This window comes from Rhinichthys klamathensis, unplaced genomic scaffold (genome assembly GCF_029890125.1).
Source record: "Rhinichthys klamathensis goyatoka isolate OS25496 unplaced genomic scaffold, OSU_Roscu_1.1 h1tg000123l_1, whole genome shotgun sequence".
In the NCBI taxonomy this organism is placed as follows: Eukaryota; Metazoa; Chordata; class Actinopteri; order Cypriniformes; family Leuciscidae; genus Rhinichthys; species Rhinichthys klamathensis.
Genome location: NW_026606660.1, coordinates 5,219,033 through 5,240,599, shown reverse-complemented (window position 1 = coordinate 5,240,599; position 21,567 = coordinate 5,219,033). Strand labels below are relative to the sequence as shown.

The window sequence follows — 21,567 nt, the reverse complement described above, 5'->3', positions numbered from 1 at the left end:
AGAATGGCCTGTGACGGGGTATTATGTGAATCTGAAAATAGGCATCTTTCAGATCGAGAGAGATAAACCAGTCCCTCGGGCGAACGTGCGCAAGGATTTTCCTGGCCAAATGTCTCAGATCTAAGATGGGCCTAAGGGCTCCGTCCTTCTTGGGCACGAGAAAAATATCGGCTGTAAAATCCTGACTCGCTCAGAGAAGGCGGTACCAGCTCTATAGCACCTTTGCACAGTAGCTTCGCTATTTCTGCACGGAGTAGATGTGCTACTTCCGCATTCACTGTCGTCGCGGTCCGCGCTCGAAAGCGCGGGGGACGGCGAATGAACTGACACGAATAGCCCTGCTTTATTGTGCTTAGCACCCATTCTGAAAACCCCTGGGATAGCTTCCCATGCTTTTATATGTACAGCTAGGGGGCGAATGGCCTCGGCGCTCTGATTGCCGCACTTTGGGGGATCGAGAAACTGAACCGGAGGAGTGGGCGCAGCGCGCGCGCACGCCCTCGGTGCTTGAAGTCGGCAGCTCGCTGACAACCGTGACAGGCTGAATTGTGTGTGACGTCCCGATTGCCATGAATGGGGAGTGTTCTTTTACCACTTTGTGATGCGCGAGCAGCGCCCTGGGCGAATTGTTTATTAGTAAGCGTGAGCGCTTGTGCGCGGGCACGAGATTTACATATGAATGTGACGCCCCGATCGCTTTGGATGGGGAGCGTTTTATGATCGCCTTGAGACGCGAGCGCGGCGCTATGGGCAGAGTGTTTATTAGTAAGCGTGAGCGCTTCTGAGCGGGCACAGGACTTACAGTTATAAGTGACGCCCCGATCGCTTGGGATGGGCGGCGTTTTATAGTAACTCTTAGATGCGCGGGCCGCGCTCGGGAAGAGGTATGTGTTAGTAAGCGTGAACGCTCGTGGGTGGGCACGTGACTTACATTCATAACCTGACTGATATGAGTCTTTAATGGCCGTGTGAGCGTTGCCAGTAAGCGTGCGCGCTCGTGAGCGGACACATGACTTACATTCACAGCCCGACCAGTTATGAGCACTTGAGTATGGCGGCTCGCTGACAGCGACAGCTGGCTGTTTTACATGTGACGTCCCGGTTGCTTTGGACGGGGAACGTTTTGTGAAAACATTGTAATGTGCGAGCAGCGCCGGAGGCGGTGTGTCTGTTAGTAAGCGTGAGCGCTCGTGAGCGGGCACGTGACTTACATTCTTAACCTGACATGTATGAGGCTGTTCTGGCCGTGTGACAGAGCGGGCAGAAAATAGGCGTGAGCACAGAGTTGTGGGCACGTTTCCTACATCTAGCACTCGAGCGGCATTTGCCAGCTTTATGAGAGTGGGCTCTGCGAGAGACACGGGGGGTATCGTAATTGTGTGTAGGGGTGAACACAGATGTGGGCACATTTTCTACACTCAAGACACCAACGGCGTGAGCCTGATAACCAGACATTATACTCACTTTGAGATTTCTCTGGGTCGCCGCGAAAACGGCAGATATGTGCAGGCGAGCGGGTTGCATTACCGGCTCTTTGGCTGCCAAATACACCGCTACAGTAGCCTTTTCTAAGGGGACTGACAGGGCGAGACATTTCGACGGCGGCGCGCAAGCCCGTCCGGGTCATGCAGAGAGCTCGAGAGGGCTCTGCATGACGCCCCAAAACGGGGATGCGAGGGCGGGGTAGCTCTCTTGTAACGTAAAGAGAGCTAGCCGCGTGCTCGTTGGTCGAGCAGTTACTGGGAACAGTGTTTGTATGAGGGCGCGCGCACTAGTAGTGGGCACGGGACCTACATGTGACACAGATAACGTAAAGAGAGCTAGCCGCGTGGCGCTGTGGTTAAAGACTTCGATTCGAGCGAGCAGGGTCGACATCAGAAGTTCCTCGCAGTGCTCGCATCCTCCACGAGAGGGCGAGGGCTGCGTGTTCCTGGCCCAGGCAGAGAGCGCAGATGAGATGGCAGTCTCCAACGCTGAGCGGCTCTGCACGAGCCACAGGAAGTGCGAGACATCTTGAAAAAGACGTCTCGCTGCTCTTTTAGGAAGTGTAGAACACAGAATACAGGGCTTAAAAGGATATGTCGCCGGATAGCGTAGCTCGCACGGATGGCTGAAGGTGGCGAAGACGGCCGTAAGCTAACTTACGCAATACGAGAGAACCTCTCGTAAGAGAAAGGTATTTTTATTCTAAGTACGTGCGCGCCCGCGCTGCGGTTTCAAAGTAATAATAATAATTAATTAATTAATCACATTTATATAGCGCTTTTCTGGACACTCAAAGCGCTTCACATAGAAGGGGGAATCTCCTCAACCACCACCAATGTGCAGCATCCACCTGGATGATGCGACGGCAGCCATATCAAAAAGTAGTGAAAATGGATGACCTGCTCCTGCTTTACGTTACAAAAAAATATCAAAAGAAAAACAGGTGCTTTTGGGTACATGATATCCTCAAAAGACGAGAGGAGTTGGGAGAATCCGTCACTCTGATTAGAGAGTTGTCGTCTTTTGAAGACAAATTTTATTCATATTTTCGAGCAGAATGCTTGCTTTGGAGTGGCTCAATAGGGAATTGAACTGCAGTTAGCAGTAGCACAACTATGTCATTCTATTTTGTTCATGATATTTATGAAGTAATTTAAAAACACAATGTACTCAACACTATAATATTATTTGACTAGAATGACTAAAAAAAGCTTACCACATAAATTGACTCATTTATTCCTTAAACAATCACAACATTTAAAGACATTTTATCTGCACATTTTAAAGTTAAGTTGTAACAGTATACACACACACACACACACACATTTTGAACATAAAATGAGAAAAACGTACTACAATAGCTTTAATGATATTGATTGATGTTATAGATTACATTTTATTATAATTGTTGTTTACAACATGTCATTGAATATGTTTTTGCTGTTCTTATTGCCTTTACACGTCTTTGCCAGCAGATGTCCTCAGCCAGCATGCTATGTTCCGAGTGCATCTAAACAGTGGCCCAATCCCAAATGGCACACTTCGGCCCAATCCCAAATGGCACACTTCATGTGCACTTTCGGTCTTGTGGACTTACAATGGCTGCCGCGTGCGCGTGTCCGTTAAGTCCGTGAGACCGAAGTGTGTCCCATTTGTCATTTTTAGATCTCAGAAGGGTGCTCGCGAGCGCCCCCTCTGCGGTCGATTTGCGCCCTTGATGCGCACTTTTGCCGAGCCCGCGCTGATGCGGACTCCACAGCAGACTTCTTCCCGACATTCAAAGCGGCGTTACGTCGCGAAAGTGCGGACTCAAAAGAAGACCGCGAGTGCTTAGGGTTCCATTTGGGACAGGGCCAGTGAATCTAGCAAGTCTAGTGTAATCGATCTAATCTAACAGTGAATTTAGCTGACAAAGTCAATGATGGGATAAAAACATCGCCTAGTCAACACCTTTATGTATACGCCTATTTATGTAATGCCTTTTTCACTGCAACTTCAGCAATGTTGTCAAAACTAGCGCTGGATAGCCTACCTGAGGTAATTTTGTTACACTATGCTAAACTGCATAATATCTCATCGTTAATACTTCTCACCATTTATTCCCAGGATACGACCGATTGCTTTCCATATATCCATCTTTTTTAACGTATCCTTGAAAAGGGGGTTTGACTTGTCAAACAGTGGCCATTTTAAATGCGCGAGAGATTTAAATTAGAATGGATTCTGATTGGCTGTCAGTGTTTTATCGTTCGACAGCTGGAAAAAAATAGTTCTGAAAGTGATCCCAACGATATCGTTCCTCATATCTTTATCGTTATAGTTGTGGTGTGAACTCTGTTATTCTTTAATATGGAGAACGATTTTTAGAATTATATCTTTATCGTTATCTTTATAGTTATCGTGCTTGGTGTGAACGGGCCTTTAGTCTCAGCCTGGCTGGCACCACATGACAGGATCTTCTGATTGTATGGTCCTAAATGTTGATTTGGAATTTGGCTCTTTTCATAGTTCGTACAGATAATATCACGATACAGCAATTCTGTGATAATCAATATATTTCTAGACCAGGGGTGCCCAATCCTGCTCCTGCCGACTGTCCTGCATAGTTCATCTCCAACCCTAATCAAACACACCTGCCTTTAATTTTCAAGTGATCCTGAAGACCTTAATTGGTTGCTTCAGGTGTGTTTGATTAGGGTTGGAGATGAACTGTGCAGGACAGTGGGTGCTTCTCAATATCCCTCCTCGTCTCCTCGATCCTCCGTCCTCCATCCTATGACCCGGAAACCGATCGAGCTCAGCCATCTTGAAGGACATCTCAATTCTCTAATTGCACCGCGAGGAGGCGGGGATCGAGGAGTGAGGAGGCTTCCAGAGGAGCTATGAGCGAGGATGCACAGTTGCATGCTTTGCGGAAGTGTTTTATCGACTAAACATGACCCACGTATACATTCTCCTCCCCCTTCACGTCGGTCACAATCATTTTAATTTATACTTGATCTTTGCAGTTTATATAAACCACACATCTCACATATTTCAACAGGGTATCTTGCTTTATTATTATTTATTACTAATTTCTTAAATAACCAAACTTCAACAACTTAAGGGCAGATCCTTTGAGCGCTGCTGATGACGCAGTGAAGTGACGCTCGAGTGGTCAAGTTTTCCAAAGTATAAAAAAACTTTCATTCGATTCCTCCGTCCTCATTTTCTTTCCTTGCAGCCTTCCCTCGCATCCTGCAGGGGGTGGAGCTGAGACTCGAGGAAAGGAAATGAGGATGCACAAATAAGAATTGAGAAGCACCCAGTATGTATACATGTGCCTAGGTTGCACATGACAAGGTTGCAATTTTTGTCTCAATCAAGAATACAAGATACTTGTCTTAGGAAGGGTGCATAATATAATGTCTGTAATAAAACTATTTGTTTGTGTGTGTGTGTGTGTGTGTGTGTAACAGGGTTGCACACATTCAAATTAAGATAATAATAATTAGACATAGTTTTGCTGCAATTAATTAAATATAAATTTAGTATATTTTTGTGTTTAAAACTAGCTTCTTCTCGTGCTAGCTTATGTCATTTTTTATTTTATTTTTTTTGTGCCCTGAACAGTAAAAAAAATAAATGTTTAGGATTTTCTTGACTCAAATAAAAGGAGACCACATTCTAGCTACATGAAAGTAATTCTCCAACATATCAAACAAGTTTCCTTTCTCTTCAGGTGAAAGTGCGAGAGAGACTCTCTGCTCAAAATGGGGTGAGTAATGGCAGCAGTCCTCCTTTAAAGGGCAGCAGTCCTCCTTTAAATGGCATGTCTGATGGAGAGGACAGGAAATCACATGCTGAACTCCAAAAGCTGCGGGACACCGTGACCCACCGTGATAACGAGATCAGTATCCTTTACTCAACTTCATAATAATATAGTTATTTTATAAACCTAAGATTTTGTGTCTCACTAGGTCTAATTTAAATATGATACATCTGAGGTGCTAAAACAGTCTAATGATCTCTTATATTTTTTCAAAGTAATATTATTTCTTTCATGATAACTCTCTAAAGATTTTAGCATGGTAATGAATATGACAATGTTAATCTATTTGGTCTTGGCGGAATAGATCTGCTATGCTGCTGCTGCAGATATTGCTGCTGTAGTTGTAGATTATTGTTGCTGCTGCTGCTGCAAGAGCAAGTACATGGGCTTGCTATATGAAGGTATTTTTGGTGCAAAACAACTGAACGCCTGTGACAGTGGAATTTGTAGTTGTAGAGAATAGCCACACATGTGTATCAGTAAATGTGAAGTCACAGAGATAAATTTGTTAAGAGTTGCACACTTGTAGACTTTTTTTTATCTTCCACAAACACAACACAACAGTTACACCTTCTCAAATTCTTCATTGCAGGTGCACAAATTCTATTCTACAAATCACAAATTAAGAAACTCGTACGCTCACATTTTTGCTACAGTTGCTGCAGTGAATATGGTGCAAAACGCATTTACACACCCGCATCAAAAAATGTGAAGTCACAGAGAACTTTTGCTCATCTGCAAATCAGTATGTGAATTCATCCAATGAGAGTTGCACTCTTGTAGAATCTTTTCTCACAAAGGTCTTGTATATTTTTCTAGCACAAACACAAGTACATAACTACAGCTGCTTGAATCTGCTGCAACGAATCACAAGCTCTGTTTTTCACTTTCAAGTGACAAGTTTCGTACGCTCCGCCTTTTGCACCAAGTGCACCGTGAAATGTGGTGCAAAAGTGAGTTGTGCATCTGTAGAGGCAGTGGGCGGAGCCTACATTAATATTCATGAGTTTCCGGGGCATGCGCGTGCAACTGCTCATTCTAGTTCACGCTCCTCGTTTCTCAGCAGGTTTAATGGATTATTTCAAAAAAGGTAAATATAGTTTCAGCGCGAACTTAAACTGCAATTGTGTATCGTTTCCTTAAGTTCATGTTTTTATTTATTCGTCACTGACTGAATGATTGCTGGCATTGACTTCGTGTAGGCATAAATTACAGCAAACTTCAACTCGTCGTATAAATTGCACCTTGCGAAGCTTTTAAAATATGGCTTTTACTAATTGTTATCATTTGTTGATTGCAATAAATTAAATAAACTCTCATAAATGTATCCGTTCCGTTGGCTAACACTTTAAAAAATATATATAGCTATAATATATCCTGGTGTGATTGTTCTTAAAATCTTGTTCATTTAAATAAGCCAAATCATTAAGACCAAACACAAGCATAAATGTGTTGCTTTAATACATATGTACAATTTGGATTAAACAAAATTGTATGGACAAAAGTGGATAAATTACATTTGATACAATTAGGTTACTGTAAATGAGGGGGAAAAAACACTTAACATTATTTTACGGAATATAAGGGCATGCGCGTGGAACTGCTCATTCTAGTTCACGCTCCTCGTTTCTCAGCAGGTTTAATGGATTACTTCAAAAAAGGTAAATATAGTTTCAGCGGAAAATTAAACTACAATTGTGTATCATTTCATTCATAATGTTTTTATTAGTTTGCACGTTTTGTGCTTAATTAATGAATAAATGATTGCTGGCATTCATAGTAGCCTATAGGCTATAAAGCACAGCAAACTTCAACTCATTCATTTAGTTGTGCTTTTCCTTTGTACATTGCAATGCTTTAAACTGCCTTTTGTTATCATTTGTTGAATGTTACTGTTGTGAATCACCAGACTCAGAGAGATCCATTTGCAGCGTAAAGTTATTTAACAGATTAGTCAGACAGGCAGGGGTCAAAGACAGCAAACACAGCACTGGAGACAAGGCTTAATCGAGGTCGAATTACCAGGCAGAAGATCAGGGCAGGCAGAAAACAGGCAGAGTCCGTGAACCAGGCAGGGGTAACGTGGGCAGGCAGCAGGCAAGGAGAAATCCAAGACAAAAGGGGTCGATAAACAGTCAGGCAGTCACTGGGTAATAATGCTCGGTAGTGTTCACAAAAGCAAAACAAAACTTCGCACTGAGAGCTGTGCATGGTGCAGTTAAATAGCCCGGTAGATGGGCTGCAGCTGGGCATGGTGATCAGAGTCAGTGATGAGGCTTATGGGAAATGTAGTGCGAGTATGAGAGTCAATATTCGGGTGAGGGCTCCCTCTGCTGGCCAGGGAGGGAGGTTGCGGAGTCCGGGATTGTGACAGAGCCCCCTCCCTGCGAGCGACTCCTGGCGTGAGGAGCCTGACGACGTCGGGGTCTTCCACGTGGTCGTGGAGCCGGTTTGGTGGGATGGGCCTGGTGGAAGTCTGTAATCAGGCTGGGGTCCAGGATGTCTGTGGCGTCTACCCACGAACGTTCCTCAGGGCCATATCCTTCCCAATGAACCAGGTACTGCAGGGAACTGCCCCGACGTCTGGAATCCACGAGCTCCTGAACTTGATAGACCTCATCGCCCTCCACTTGGATAGGTTGGGGGCTCTGGTCTCGGGATCTCCCCTCCTCCCTCTCGTTGGGCCCATCAGCGGGTTTGAGTAGAGAGACATGGAAGGTAGGAGCGAGACGATAGTGATTAGGCAAGTCGAGACGGAAAGAGACTGGTGTGATCTGCTGTGTGATCTTAAATGGACCCACATACCTGGGACTGAGTTTTTTGCAGGGGAGTCGCAGGCGGAGATCTCGGGTCGACAGCCAGACCCACTGGCCCGGGTGGTATTCCGGCCCCGGCCGACGACGACGGTTAGCCTGTTCTCTCTGACGGCGAACCGCTCGTTGGAGATGGGTATGGGCTTGGTTCCAGGTCTCCTCGCTGCGCTGTAGCTAATCGTTCACGGCTGGAACATTTGTGGGTTCTCCTGACCACGGGAAGAGTGGTGGTTGAAAACCCAGGACACACTGAAAGGGTGTAAGGCCGGAGGAGTGCTTCCGGATAGAATTTTGGGCGTACTCTGCCCAGAACAGGTAACGACTCCAATCCTGTTGGTGCTGATGGCAATAGGAGCGCAGGAATCGGATTACCTCCTGGTTCATGCGTTCGGCCTGCCCGTTGGATTGAGGATGATACCCAGACGTTAGACTGATGTTGACCTGAAGGGTCGTGAAGAAGGCTGACCAAACTTGAGATGTGAACTGGGGTCCTCGATCGGAGACTATGTCTTCTGGCAGGCCGTAGAATCGGAACACTTGATTGCAGAGGTGTTCGGCGGTCTGCAGCGCTGTGGGGAGTTTTGCGAGGGGAATTAGGCGACAGGCCTTGGAGAACCGGTCGATAACGGTGAGGATGGTGGTGTGACCTTCGGAAACAGGGAGATCGGTAATGAAGTCGATGGCAATGTGCGACCATGGGCGCTGTGGAATGGGAAGCGGTTGTAACAGACCGGCAGGTAGTTGACGTGACGACTTCTGGGTATTACAGATCCTGCAGCGTTGGACGTGGGTTGTGGTATCGGAGGCTAAGGAGGGCCACCAATAACGGTTTTGGAGTAGCTGGATGGTGGCCGTGATTCCTGGATGCCCCGAGCTAGGTAGGGCATGAACGAGTTCCAGGACCTGGTTCCGGAGGGACTCGGGGACAAAGACTCGGTTGGGCGGACAGCCGGATGGGATATCAGCACGGGAGTTGATCTGTTCAATCTCGGTCTCAATGTCCCACTGGATGGGAGCGACAATGAGGTTGGGAGCCAGTACTGTCTTGGGGTCTTGTGGTGTGAATTCTAGGTCGTCTTGGCGTGACAAGGCATCTGCCTTGGTATTCTTGGAGCCTGGACGATAAGTGACAGTGAAGTGGAAACGGGTGAAGAAGAGCGACCAACGAGCTTGCCTGGGATTTAGCCTCTTAGCGGTACGTAGATACTCCAGGTTCTTATGGTCGGTGAGAACGATGAACGGATGGACAGCACCCTCGAGCCAATGCCGCCACTCTTCGAAGGCTGCCTTCATGGCCAGGAGTTCCCGATCACCCACATCATAATTTCTTTCGGCGGCATTCAACTTACGGGAGTAGTATGCACAGGGGTGCAACTTGGGTGGCGAACCTTGGCGTTGTGAAAGGATGGCCCCTAGAGCGGTGTTTGAGGCGTCCACCTCGACTATGAACGGTAGACCGGGGTTAGGATGGTGCAGGATGGGTGCTGTGGTAAAGCGTTGTTTGAGCTGGTTAAATGCCTGGGTGGCAGGCTCATTCCACGGAAGACGATGTGTTCCTTTCTTCACCAGAGAGGTGAGTGGATTTGCCACGGCACTGAAGTTCCTTATGAACCGTCGGTAAAAGTTGGCAAACCCTAGAAAGCGTTGCAGCTCTTTCAGGGTTGCGGGTCGTGGCCAATCGCGGACTGCCCTGACCTTGCCCTCGTCCATAGCAACTCCGTCCGGGCTGATGACATACCCCAAGAACGAAACGGAGATCTGGTGGAACTCACACTTCTCCAGTTTGGCGTACAGATGGTGGTGAATGAGTCTCTGAAGGACGGCCCGAACGTGCTGCACATGGTTTGTGAAGGTGTCAGAGTAAATCAGGATGTCATCGATGTACACTATTACTGTACGGTGGAGCATGTCTCTGAAGACGTTGTTGATGAATGACTGGAAGACGGACGGACTGTTCGCCAGGCCAAACGGCATGACCAAGTACTCGTAGTGCCCTGTGTTGGTTGAGAAGGCCGTCTTCCACTCGTCCCCCTCCCTGATGCGGATGAGATTGTACGCACAACGTAGATCGAGCTTGGTGTAGTACTTGGCCGTACGGAGTAATTCCAAGGCGGCTGGTACCAGCGGGAGCGGATAGCGAAACTTTACAGTGATGTCATTCAGGGCACGGTAGTCAATGCAGGGTCGGAGGCCTCCGTCCTTCTTCTGGACAAAGAAGAAACCGGCAGATGCAGGAGACGTGGAAGGTCGAATGAAGCCCTTTGCAAGCTCCTCCTCAATGTATCTCCTCATAGCTTCGGACTCTGGTTGGGAGAGAGGAAAGATACGACCCTTGGGAGGTACGGATCCGGGTAGCAGATCGATGGCACAGTCACTGTCACGATGAGGTGGGAGCTGTGAGGCTCCTGCTTTACTAAAGGCCTCTGCCAGATCATGGTATTCGGAAGGGAGGTCGTTCAGGTTAGCCCTCTCCACGGGCACAGAGATGACTTGGATGGAAGAAGGAGCAACAGGAGCGAGGCACTTAGAGTGACAGTGTGCGCCCCAACGGACAATCTGGTTGGTTCTTCAATGGATCTGAGGATTGTGTTTACGGAGCCATGGCAGGCCTAGGATCACAGGGGTGCGTGGACCGTGGAAGACATAGAACTAAATAACCTCGAAGTGGAGCGCCCCTGTCTGCAGCTGGAGCTCTTGGGTGAGATGGGAAATGTGACCGGAGCCTAATGGCCTTCCGTCGATGGCTTCGACTGCAAGAGAAGAAGGGCAACGGATTAGTGGAACGTTGTGTTGTCGGGCAAAATCTGCAGAAATAAAGTTCCCGGCGGCACCAGAGTCTACCAGAGCTCTGGTGGGAACCCGCTTGCCGTTCGTCGTGATCACAATGGGCACAAACACAGACGAGGTGGGGTGTAGTGCTTCGAGGTCTGGACTCACCGGTCGAGAAGCGGTGGAACGAGGTCTGGATGGACAGGAGATGCGGAGGTGACCAGCCTCGCCACAGTATAGACACAGGTGAAGCCGGACTCTTCGGTCTCTCTCCTCCGTGGGCAGATGGTAGGCGTTGATCTGCATAGGTTCGGGTTCATCAGCGCGAACGGGGGTCGCGGCCCGAGTGGCTTGAACAGTGCGATGAGCAGGGATGGCGCGGTGACTCGCTCTGCGAGATCGCATGAGATTGTCAATCTGGATCGTGAGATTTATGAACTGGTCGAGGTTCCTGCCCTCATCACGACAGGCTAATTCAGACTGCAGATCATGGTTCAGGCCTCTTCTGAAGATTACCTTGAGCGTATCGTCATTCCAGGAAGTTTGTGCGGCCAGGGTGCGATGCGTGAGAGCATATTCGGCAGCGGTTAATTTTCCCTGCGTGAGCTCCAGTAAGCGATCGCCCGCGCTCTTTCCCTCCCTGGAGTGCTCGAAGACCTCCCTGAGGCGTTGAAGAAACACTGGAAAGGACGGAAATGCTGAACCATCGACTCTCCATACGGCCGTCATCCATTCCAACGCCCTCCCCGTCAGTAACGAACACATGAAGGCAATCTTCCCTGCATCGTTCGAATACAGCGCTGGTTGTTGCTCGATGTACAGTGAGCATTGGAGAATAAAGCCCTTACATTTGTCGGGATCCCCGTCAAACTTTTCTGGGAGCGCTAGACGAGGAGTCGCGGTGGGCGGGGCCAGTGCGGGGCTGACAGCAGCGGCAACGGCTTGTGTGGGTGGTGGCACTGGTGACGAGGCTTGGAGACCTCGAACAGCTTTGACCAGCTCATCCATCAGTGAGGTGAGATGACTTAGCTGATGATGGTGGGCAGCGATTTGGTCAGCTTGGGCTGAATAGGCGGCAGACAAGGTTGACATTGCTGCTGGATCTGGTTGTGGCGAAGTTTTCTGTTGTGAATCACCAGACTCAGAGAGATCCATTTGCAGCGTAAAGTTATTTAACAGATTAGTCAGACAGGCAGGGGTCAAAGACAGCAAACACAGCACTGGAGACAAGGCTTAATCGAGGTCGAATTACCAGGCAGAAGATCAGGGCAGGCAGAAAACAGGCAGAGTCCGTGAACCAGGCAGGGGTAACGTGGGCAGGCAGCAGGCAAGGAGAAATCCAAGACAAAAGGGGTCGATAAACAGTCAGGCAGTCACTGGGTAATAATGCTCGGTAGTGTTCACAAAAGCAAAACAAAACTTCGCACTGAGAGCTGTGCATGGTGCAGTTAAATAGCCCGGTAGATGGGCTGCAGCTGGGCATGGTGATCAGAGTCAGTGATGAGGCTTATGGGAAATGTAGTGCGAGTATGAGAGTCAATATTCGGGTGAGGGCTCCCTCTGCTGGCCAGGGAGGGAGGTTGCGGAGTCCGGGATTGTGACAGTTACTGCAATACAAAAATAATAACTAATATTAAATTAAGACATAATATATTTTTTAAACATTAAAATAGAAAACAGTTGATACAAATATTTCACAATATTACTGTTTTTAGATAAATGTACCTTAGAGGTACCTTACCTTAGACCCTTAATACCAAACATTTGAACAGTAGTAGGCTACACACCTTGCAATCAAAACATTCAAAATAATGTAACAATATTATTTTGAATGTTTTGATTGCAAGGTGAGTAGCCTACTACTGTTCAAATGTTTGGTATTAAGGCCAGTATGTATGTTTGTAAATATCTTTTTTAGAACATCAAATTAGTGGCTTATCATATTCCGTAAAATAATGTTGTGTTTTCCCCCCTCATTTACAGTAACCTAATTGTATCAAATGTAATTTATCCACTTTTGTCCATACAATTTTGTTTAATTAACAGTATTTTTCTCTTAGCCTACTTATATTCTATACCTGTTGAGTTCACATTTTTTAATGAATTTGACTAATAAAAAGTATTTCTTGTGTGCATTGGTGCTTTATTCCTGTCTTTTTAAAATAGTTGAATGAATGAATACTCGCGAGGTGCCTACGACCAGAACCATCAGAACTGCACGCAGCGTAGAGGAGAATGACAGTCAACTTCTTTGAATATTAATTAAGCATTTTGGGCATGAACATGTAAATAGTAAAACGATTGACATTGAAAAATGACACTGAATGATTACAATATTTAATCCAAATAAATAAATGTTCGTGGTTCGTACTGATGTTATTCATCAGGGCTGCGTTCAGCGCCTACAAAACGTTGCAGAACGTTTTTTAAACAGAAACGGTGATGCGTTGAACGCACTGTTGTGATGACGCAAGAGTTGCAACTACGGCAGCTGAGAAGGCTTTTTGTGTTCTTTGTGAAGAATTTTCGGAGCCTGGTGAAGTCGGTATAAATATGTTTAATAGCCTACTACAAAATATGCCCGATGTTACAGTTACTGCACTTGCCGCCCAGAACACAAGAGAACATCTCAATCGAGTGAAGGGATTTGTGGAAACTGAAATGGAAGCACATCTTACCTAATAAAGACTAAAACACATCTATTTAGCCTCACATAGCCTACTGACTTTATTTGTTGTTCATACTGTTTTATTAATACCCTGTATTTTCTTTCTCATTTTTAGGAAAAGCACTTTACATGCATTGTTTATTTCTATACCAAATGTCACACACTTGCAATGACGTTAAACATATAAACAACTACATCATTATGTTGATATCCTATATTTGTACAATAATACTTACGACAAACATGTCTTCTAATATCCTTAGTTGTTGCGTATCGAACACATTTGTAAATTACTTCCATTGTGGGAGTTCACTTTAATACCGCGTGCTTTATATACATGTTGCTGCTGATTGGACTGCAGTTCTGACACGCCCACCAAACAAGAGAAAACGCATCTCAAACCCCGTTGCACACCGGTGCACGCCGTTTCCAGGAAACATGACGTTCAACCCGGAAACCGTAGCAAAACGTTGCGCACCGTTGTGATCTTGAACGTGCCCCTGTTCTCAAACATTTCAGCGTCGCGGTCACTAGTTTAGACGAACACTGACACCCTGTGGTAAAATAATGGCGTATTTTTAACAGCCCCAGCTTTCTCAGATTGGCTTGGATTGGATTAAACTTCATGTTCCGATGAGTTTTGAAAATTCTGCACACAGTAAACATCAGATCATCCCTTCTTCTGTCAATAAAAAAGTCCAAAATATAAAATATTATTATAGACACTTTTTTTAGTTGGCGTTTGTTCAACTCAATAAATAAAAACATGAACTTAACGAAACGATACACAATTGCAGTTTAAGTTCGCGCTGAAACTATATTTACCTTTTTTGAAATAATCCAATAACATGCTGAGAAACGAGGAGCATGAACTAGAATGAGCAGTTGCACGCGCATGCCCCGGAAACTCATGAATATTAATGTAGGCTCCGCCCACTGCCTCTACAGATGCACAACTCACTTTTGCACCACATTTCACGGTGCACTTGGTGCAAAAGGCGGAGCGTACGAAACTTGTCACTTGAAAGTGAAAAACAGAGCTTGTGATTCGTTGCAGCAGATTCAAGCAGCTGTAGTTATGTACTTGTGTTTGTGCTAGAAAAATATACAAGACCTTTGTGAGAAAAGATTCTACAAGAGTGCAACTCTCATTGGATGAATTCACATACTGATTTGCAGATGAGCAAAAGTTCTCTGTGACTTCACATTTTTTGATGCGGGTGTGTAAATGCGTTTTGCACCATATTCACTGCAGCAACTGTAGCAAAAATGTGAGCGTACGAGTTTCTTAATTTGTGATTTGTAGAATAGGATTTGTGCACCTGCAATGAAGAATTTGAGAAGGTGTAACTGTTGTGTTGTGTTTGTGGAAGATAAAAAAAAGTCTACAAGTGTGCAACTCTTAAAAAATTTATCTCTGTGACTTCACATTTACTGATACACATGTGTGGCTATTCTCTACAACTACAAATTCCACTGTCACAGGCGTTCAGTTGTTTTGCACCAAAAATACCTTCATATTGCTACTGCCAATACAAACACTGATACGCTGCTGTGGCATGTAAGACATACTGCTGCTGCACAAATAGCATATATAAAATTTGCTCCAACACAGCTGAAAACGAGAAAATGAACATGACAAGCCAAAAAGTGTATTTGCTGCTTTAGAATGTTGAACACACTGCTGCTATATGATAATATAGCAGGAGACAAGATGAATGATACCGCCCCCCCCAAAACAAGCAGATCAATCGCCACGACATACTGTATGTACTGCTGCTGCTCCGGAAAGCCATAAGAACCGCAAGTTTGCTATCTTTGTGTGCCTGGACCTGCTTTGACGAATGGCTTAACACTAGTGGACTATTGGAGTGTGTACCTGGTCGCTTGACCAGACTACTAGTGTCTTGACATATGTGTATCTGGGCTAGTGAAGCCCAGGCAAAATATCTAGTGGCTTGTCAAGTCATCTTTATTTATATAGTGCTTTTAACAATGTAGATGGTTCCAAAGCTGCTTTACAGTGATAATAGGAAATCAGAGCTACAGAAATTGTTTTGGCTTTATGACAGCTCTAAAATAAAGTTATTTTCCAGCTAAAGTTAGTTTTAATTGATTCACTTCGGTCGCAACAATCATTAGTTATTAACTTGGGGCCACTAACACGACACCGTTTTAACAGAAAACTCTTAAGTTCACTCTACGCAAACTTTAAAAACGCGAACCTGTGAGAACGCTGATGGCGTGCACATGCGTATTAAGAGTTCATTCTATAGGTATGCATGTTTGAATGTATGTGCGCAGGCATGTAGTCCTTCCCTAAAATACCAACCCTCAACAAACTACTTGTCTTGCCTTGAAATTTATAATACAGAATTTTATCGCTTCGACGTAGCCATGTGAACCGGAATTATCCCGACAACGATTATCTGTACAGAGGTGAAGGGAAGGAGGCCTTCACAGGGAGGGACTAGTGACACTTCAGGACTGCGTTGTGATCGTGTCTAGGCGAAGGTCCTGCATCAGATCTGGATTTGGCCTGGATCCGGCGGACTGCGGTAAACCTCGGATAAACAGAGAGACTAATATTTGCGTAGACGCCATCCTTCTTATGATGTAACAAGTACATCCGGATTTGTGGGGAGTGTTCCCGGTTCCAGCTGATCTAAACTATGCAGCCTAAATTGAATTATAGAAGTCTATAATGTGTTGTGTATGCTAGGTCAAAGAGATGTGTTTCTAGTCTAGATTTGAACTGACAGAGTGTGTCTGCTTCCCGAACAATGTTAGGAAGATGGTTCCAAAGTTTTGGTGCTAAATAGGAAAAGGATCTACCTCCAGCAGTCGATTTTGATATTCTAGGTATTACCAACTAGCCGGAATTTTGAGATTGCAATAGACGTGAAGGACTATAATGCGTTAAGAGCTCGCTCAAGTACTGGGGAGCTAAACCATTTAATGCTTTGTAAGTGATCAGCAGTATTTAAAAATGTATACGATGTTTAATAGGGAGCCAGTCCAGTGTTGACAGAACCGGGCTAATATGGTCATACTTCCTGGTTCTGGTAAGAACTCTAGCTGCTGCATTTTGGACCAGCTGTAGTTTATTAAGCATGCAGGGCAACCACCCATAATAGCATAACAATAATCTAGCCTTGATGTCATGAACGCATGAACTAATTGTTCTGCATTTTTAATTGATGATAATATGAGCATATAACGCAATTTAGATATATTTTTAAGATGAAAAAATGCGGTTTTACAGATGCTAGACACGTGACTTTCAAATGAAAGGTTGATATCAAAGATCACACCCAGGTTCCTAACTGACGACGAAGACTTGACAGAGCAGCCATCAAGTGTTAGACAGTATTCTAGATTATTACGCGAGGAAGTTTTTTGTCCAATAATGCTGCCTTTTCTAGTATCTTTGACAGAAAAAGTAGATTCGAGATCGGCCTGTAATTGACTAATTCTGTAGGATCAAGTTGTGTTTTTTTAACAAGCGGTTTAATCATAGTCAGCTTAAAACTTTTTGGTACATATCCTAATGACAAAGATAAATTAATGATATTAAGAAGAGGATCTTTTACCTCTGGAAGCATCTCTTTCATTAGCTAAGTTGGTATAGGGTCTAATATACATGTTGTCGATTTAGATGATTTAACGAGTTTTAAAAATTCTTCCTCTCCTATAGTAATGAATCAATCGAATTTTTCCTTAGGGAGACTACAATGCACTCCCTGATGCGATACTGTAGTAGATGGTTGCATAGTTATAATTTTCTCTCTGATATTATCAATCTTATAAGTGAAGAAGTTCATAAAGTCATTACTGCTGTGCTGCTTGGAAACTTCTGGGTTTGAAGCTTTATTTTTCGTTAGTTTAGCCACTGTTTCAAATAAATACCTAGGGTTTTGTTTATTTTCTTCTAATATGGTAGCCTGGTTAAAATCAGACCATTCTCCTTTGTAACTGAGTTATGGTCTGACAAAGCTTCATAGACAAATAATTTCCAAAGGGGCGTCACCAACGGACATACCTCAAATGCCTCTTGGCGCAATTGGATAGACCTAAAATCAATCAGAGCGATGAAGGAGATGACGTTTGCAGAGCGACGTTCGTCTGTTATAGAACAACTTGAATAAACGAGCAGACACTGATTAGCTACTTGCTCTATGTTTATTTAAAATGAACAGCAAGACAACTAGAAGTGAATGTGCTTTCCATTAAATAAATCACACACAGTAAACAAAACCTTAACAAAAAAAACTTTGCAATGAACTTTGCAATTTAGACGCGCAAACTGGGTGCCGGTGCGGTAAGACGTACATGCTCGGGCAAATTCGGCTTGAAGTCGTTCATCCTCGGACTGGGCGCCGCGCGCGCTGTTACAAAAAAAGCCGTGCACACAGCCAAGCAAAATGGGGTCTTGCCGGTCTTGCGCACCGAACGCCTCATTTTTGCCGCGCGCACCTTCGCACTCGTGCGAACGCGTCGAGTATAAACAAGGCTTTACTCCGTGTCAGCGCGCGCTCTGATCGGTAAAGGGGCAGAGATTTCCAGATTTCTTTTATTCTTGGGAGGGGGGGGTGCAAGCTGATATTAGTATTTAAACATTGTCTATGATAAAAAAATTGTGTGAAAAAAATATTTTAATAACATGGTTTTGGCGGTAATAGAGTTCTAATGACGGTGTTCAACTGTAACCGTCACACCCCTAGTTCCACGGCGGCATTCATCTGTAGAGTCTCTCTGGTCAGTTTGGGGAATATGTATTCAATAGTTAATAATTATTCATACGAACCAGATAACCATACATTATTAAATCTCCCAAAAAGGGATAATATGTTCCCTGCATCTGCATTCATATATGTACAGACAATTAACCACAAAGGATTATAATTAATTGCATATGTAGACTATATTTTACAGACAGGTTAAGATTAGCTCAATTGTATATCAATACTTAATCAAAACAGATTATAATTAAATATTAATATATCAATTATGTCTATCATATATCAACTCTAAGGATAGTTCCTGTGGAATTAATTTGTGATCCGATAATCCGTTTGTCCAGCAAACTGATCATGTGATCTTTATCAATTCTCACACAGAAATCATCTTAGAGACTCGCAGGAAAGGCAATCGTTCTGGCCATGAAGATAGCCTTCCTGTTTTACAAAGATAGCCTGCTAGTTAAAGTAATTTTATACTTTTAAAGCTCGTAGCTTTGGATCGTACATTAAAGGGACTTGTATATGAGCAAGAGACAGTCATTCAAATGGATATATGTATTTAATAAAATGAAAGCTATGTATACCTGGAATAAATGTATATACAGACAATAACACCAAACAAGACACTGAAAGAAACCGAAAGTGAAAGAAAAAGGGAGAGAGTGAGAGAGAGATCCCGAAGGAGAGTGGCAAATTACAGACCTTAAAACCTTGAGAGACAACACGGAAAACACAATCATAATGCTCTGAAAGCTCGATAACACGAATATACTTGCATATATGGTTCTCTTATGTTGCTGAACAAGGCTGCGTGAGTGAGCGGCCTCGTGTCGTGTGTGTGGCGTGTTGTTCCGTCGGAGCATCACGTGGTCTGCGGATGGTCCGGAGCGCGCACTTTCAACGAAGAGTTAAAGGTCTTTGACGTAAATTACCAAAGAAATAATTCAAGCTAAGTTAATTTCCTCGTCTGTGGAAATGAACAAAGTAGAATACGAAAAGGAAAAACAAAACTTAAACAAACAAACAAAGAAAAGATCCCCGGAGAGGAGGTCACGGAGAAGAGGAGTTACATGATGAAGCGCCACCCGAAGAAAGGAAGAGAGTTTTGAGCTGGTGTGGATGCAATTTATAACCTGAGGAAAGTCCAACCTCTCAGTGTTGGCTCGGCCAATAAGAAGGGTGGAAATCCCAGGCGGGAGTAGGGCTGTCGCGATAACCGCAATATTGCGGTACCGCGCTACTGACAGGCCAACCGCAGAGGAATGCAAGTAACCGCAGCAACCACCAAACCGCGTTTTCTTTTTTCATAAGGCCACCCTTCGTAGTTCGTACCATGTGTATTGAATGTTAAATAAGTTAATAATGATAACAAGACTGTTTATCATGGTGATTTGTACAGAGGCTTCGTGGATTTGGATTTAAGCCTAAACAGACAGTGAATGTGATCGACTGAGCACGTGCGATTACCTGCGTCTGTCTTGGAAGTCAAGTCATGTATATCCGTGAAAAGGTTGCCGTTTCCAAGGAAAGCGAAATATTTGTCGTATCATCCTTTTAACGTGTAAGGGTAGGCTATTTACCATGAATGGCGTCAGCGCTGGTCAGCATTACACAGCGCGAGGAAGCCGTGGGGGGAAAGCAGCGAGTCACGCATTGGTCTCTATTAAGTGAAGCATTGCTTCAGCTTTGCCCAAAAGTGAAGCATTGCTGGCCAGCTGAGCCTTGAAAAGTGGAGCTCAAATTTAAAAAAAATAATTAACGCCTTGTTTCATTACATCTATCATTTAAGGAATCAGCTTTTTTGAACGTTTTCGTTGAATGAACGGTTAATGACTCACTCAAAGACAGTCCGTTGGCATAACAATGTAACTGCACGCTGAGTGACAGTCTTTCAATGCGCAGAGACGCTGTTTAGTTTCGGTTACATTGGTTACATTGTTTTTGTGTATGCTGACCACATCATAACACGTATTTATAGCAAGAAATAAATATAAATAAATAAATGGCGGTAATACCGCATATCGCGCTATTGAGCCACTCAAAATTACCGCAAGGTAAATTCCTTCACCGCGACAGCCCTAGGCGGGAGTTTGGGTTTATTGCTCTTTGTTCTAAGGGTGCTCATTGCGTGTGCACGCTGGGGTGTTAGCCGATGAAGAAACTATGAAAGATTCTTGTAATACTAATATGTTGTTGTTATCGACATATCATGTACACAGTCATTTCGATCTTCAAAGTACCAGGTTATAGAGACCAAATATGCCACACATACGATTCTGGTTAACCATAGTATGCAAAGTCTGAAGCATTAACCCATTAGAGTTTACAAGAAAACATAGACCAAACAACATAAAGGAAAATCATGAGATGGAACATTAGATACATGTTAATACATTTATCACATGGTTATATATATATATATATATATATATATATATATATATATATATAGAATATATAGGATTAAAAGGGTTCATTTCTTCCTCTCAGCAAGAATTAAGAAAGAGTCACACTCCGTTGGGTCGTAAAATTCATCAGTCTTGTAACAGAACACCGAGTTCTGCCAGTGTTGACTTAATTTGTGGGGGAAGTTTCATAGAGAGTCCGTGTGTGTGTGTGTGTGTGTGGTGTACACAACGTGTGGGCCTGGGATTCCTTCTTGCCGGAAAGGGGGAAGGTTTTGAGATGATAACGTCTGTGTGAAGCTGGCTCATCGCTGGTTTTGTGGCTGTTTTTGTTTTAACTCACGTTCGCTATGAAAGTGTCAATGAACGCCATTAGGAACAGACTTTCTGGCGCTCACTGGTGAATTACTAGACGCGAGTCAAATGTTAAAAGCTTTTCACCTGTACAATTTAATGAGTCCCAACTGACACAGTCCAGATACCCTACACATAATTTGTAAATGTACAAAATCTGCTTCACTGTCGCTGTGCTGTCGTCATCGTGTAAAGCCCGCCTCAGCATTTCTGATTGGTGCCGCGATTTCGACGGATTAGAAATGGGCTTGAATGAGCTCTTTGCCAGACTAACTTGCAGAGCAAATCTAAATTTGCCGGAAGTTGTCTGGGTTTTCCCAGGCTACTAATAGGGTTGAAAAATAAGCAGATCTAGCAGCTTTTAAGGCCTCTCTGTATGCAATCGAGCTCTCCTTCCATGAAATGCGAAATACTTCTAGTTTTGTTTTCTTAATGGAGCGCAACTGGATGTCATCGTCCAGCTCAGTTCAGTTCTTGTATAATAGTGTCAATGCAGGCAGATCAATATTATTGTTGAATA

The 21,567-nt window shown here is 44.3% G+C and overlaps 1 protein-coding gene across 1 annotated transcript in view; it reads left to right on the top strand.

The window, feature by feature from the left end:
• Positions 1–21,567, top strand: part of LOC130088936 (kinesin-like protein KIF6) — a 186,635-nt gene that overhangs the window by 64,714 nt on the left and 100,354 nt on the right. Inside the window, exon 13 of the mRNA XM_056255951.1 lies at positions 5,273–5,378. Coding sequence (XP_056111926.1) covers positions 5,273–5,378 — 106 coding nt within the window. The remainder of the gene's footprint in view (positions 1–5,272; positions 5,379–21,567) is intronic.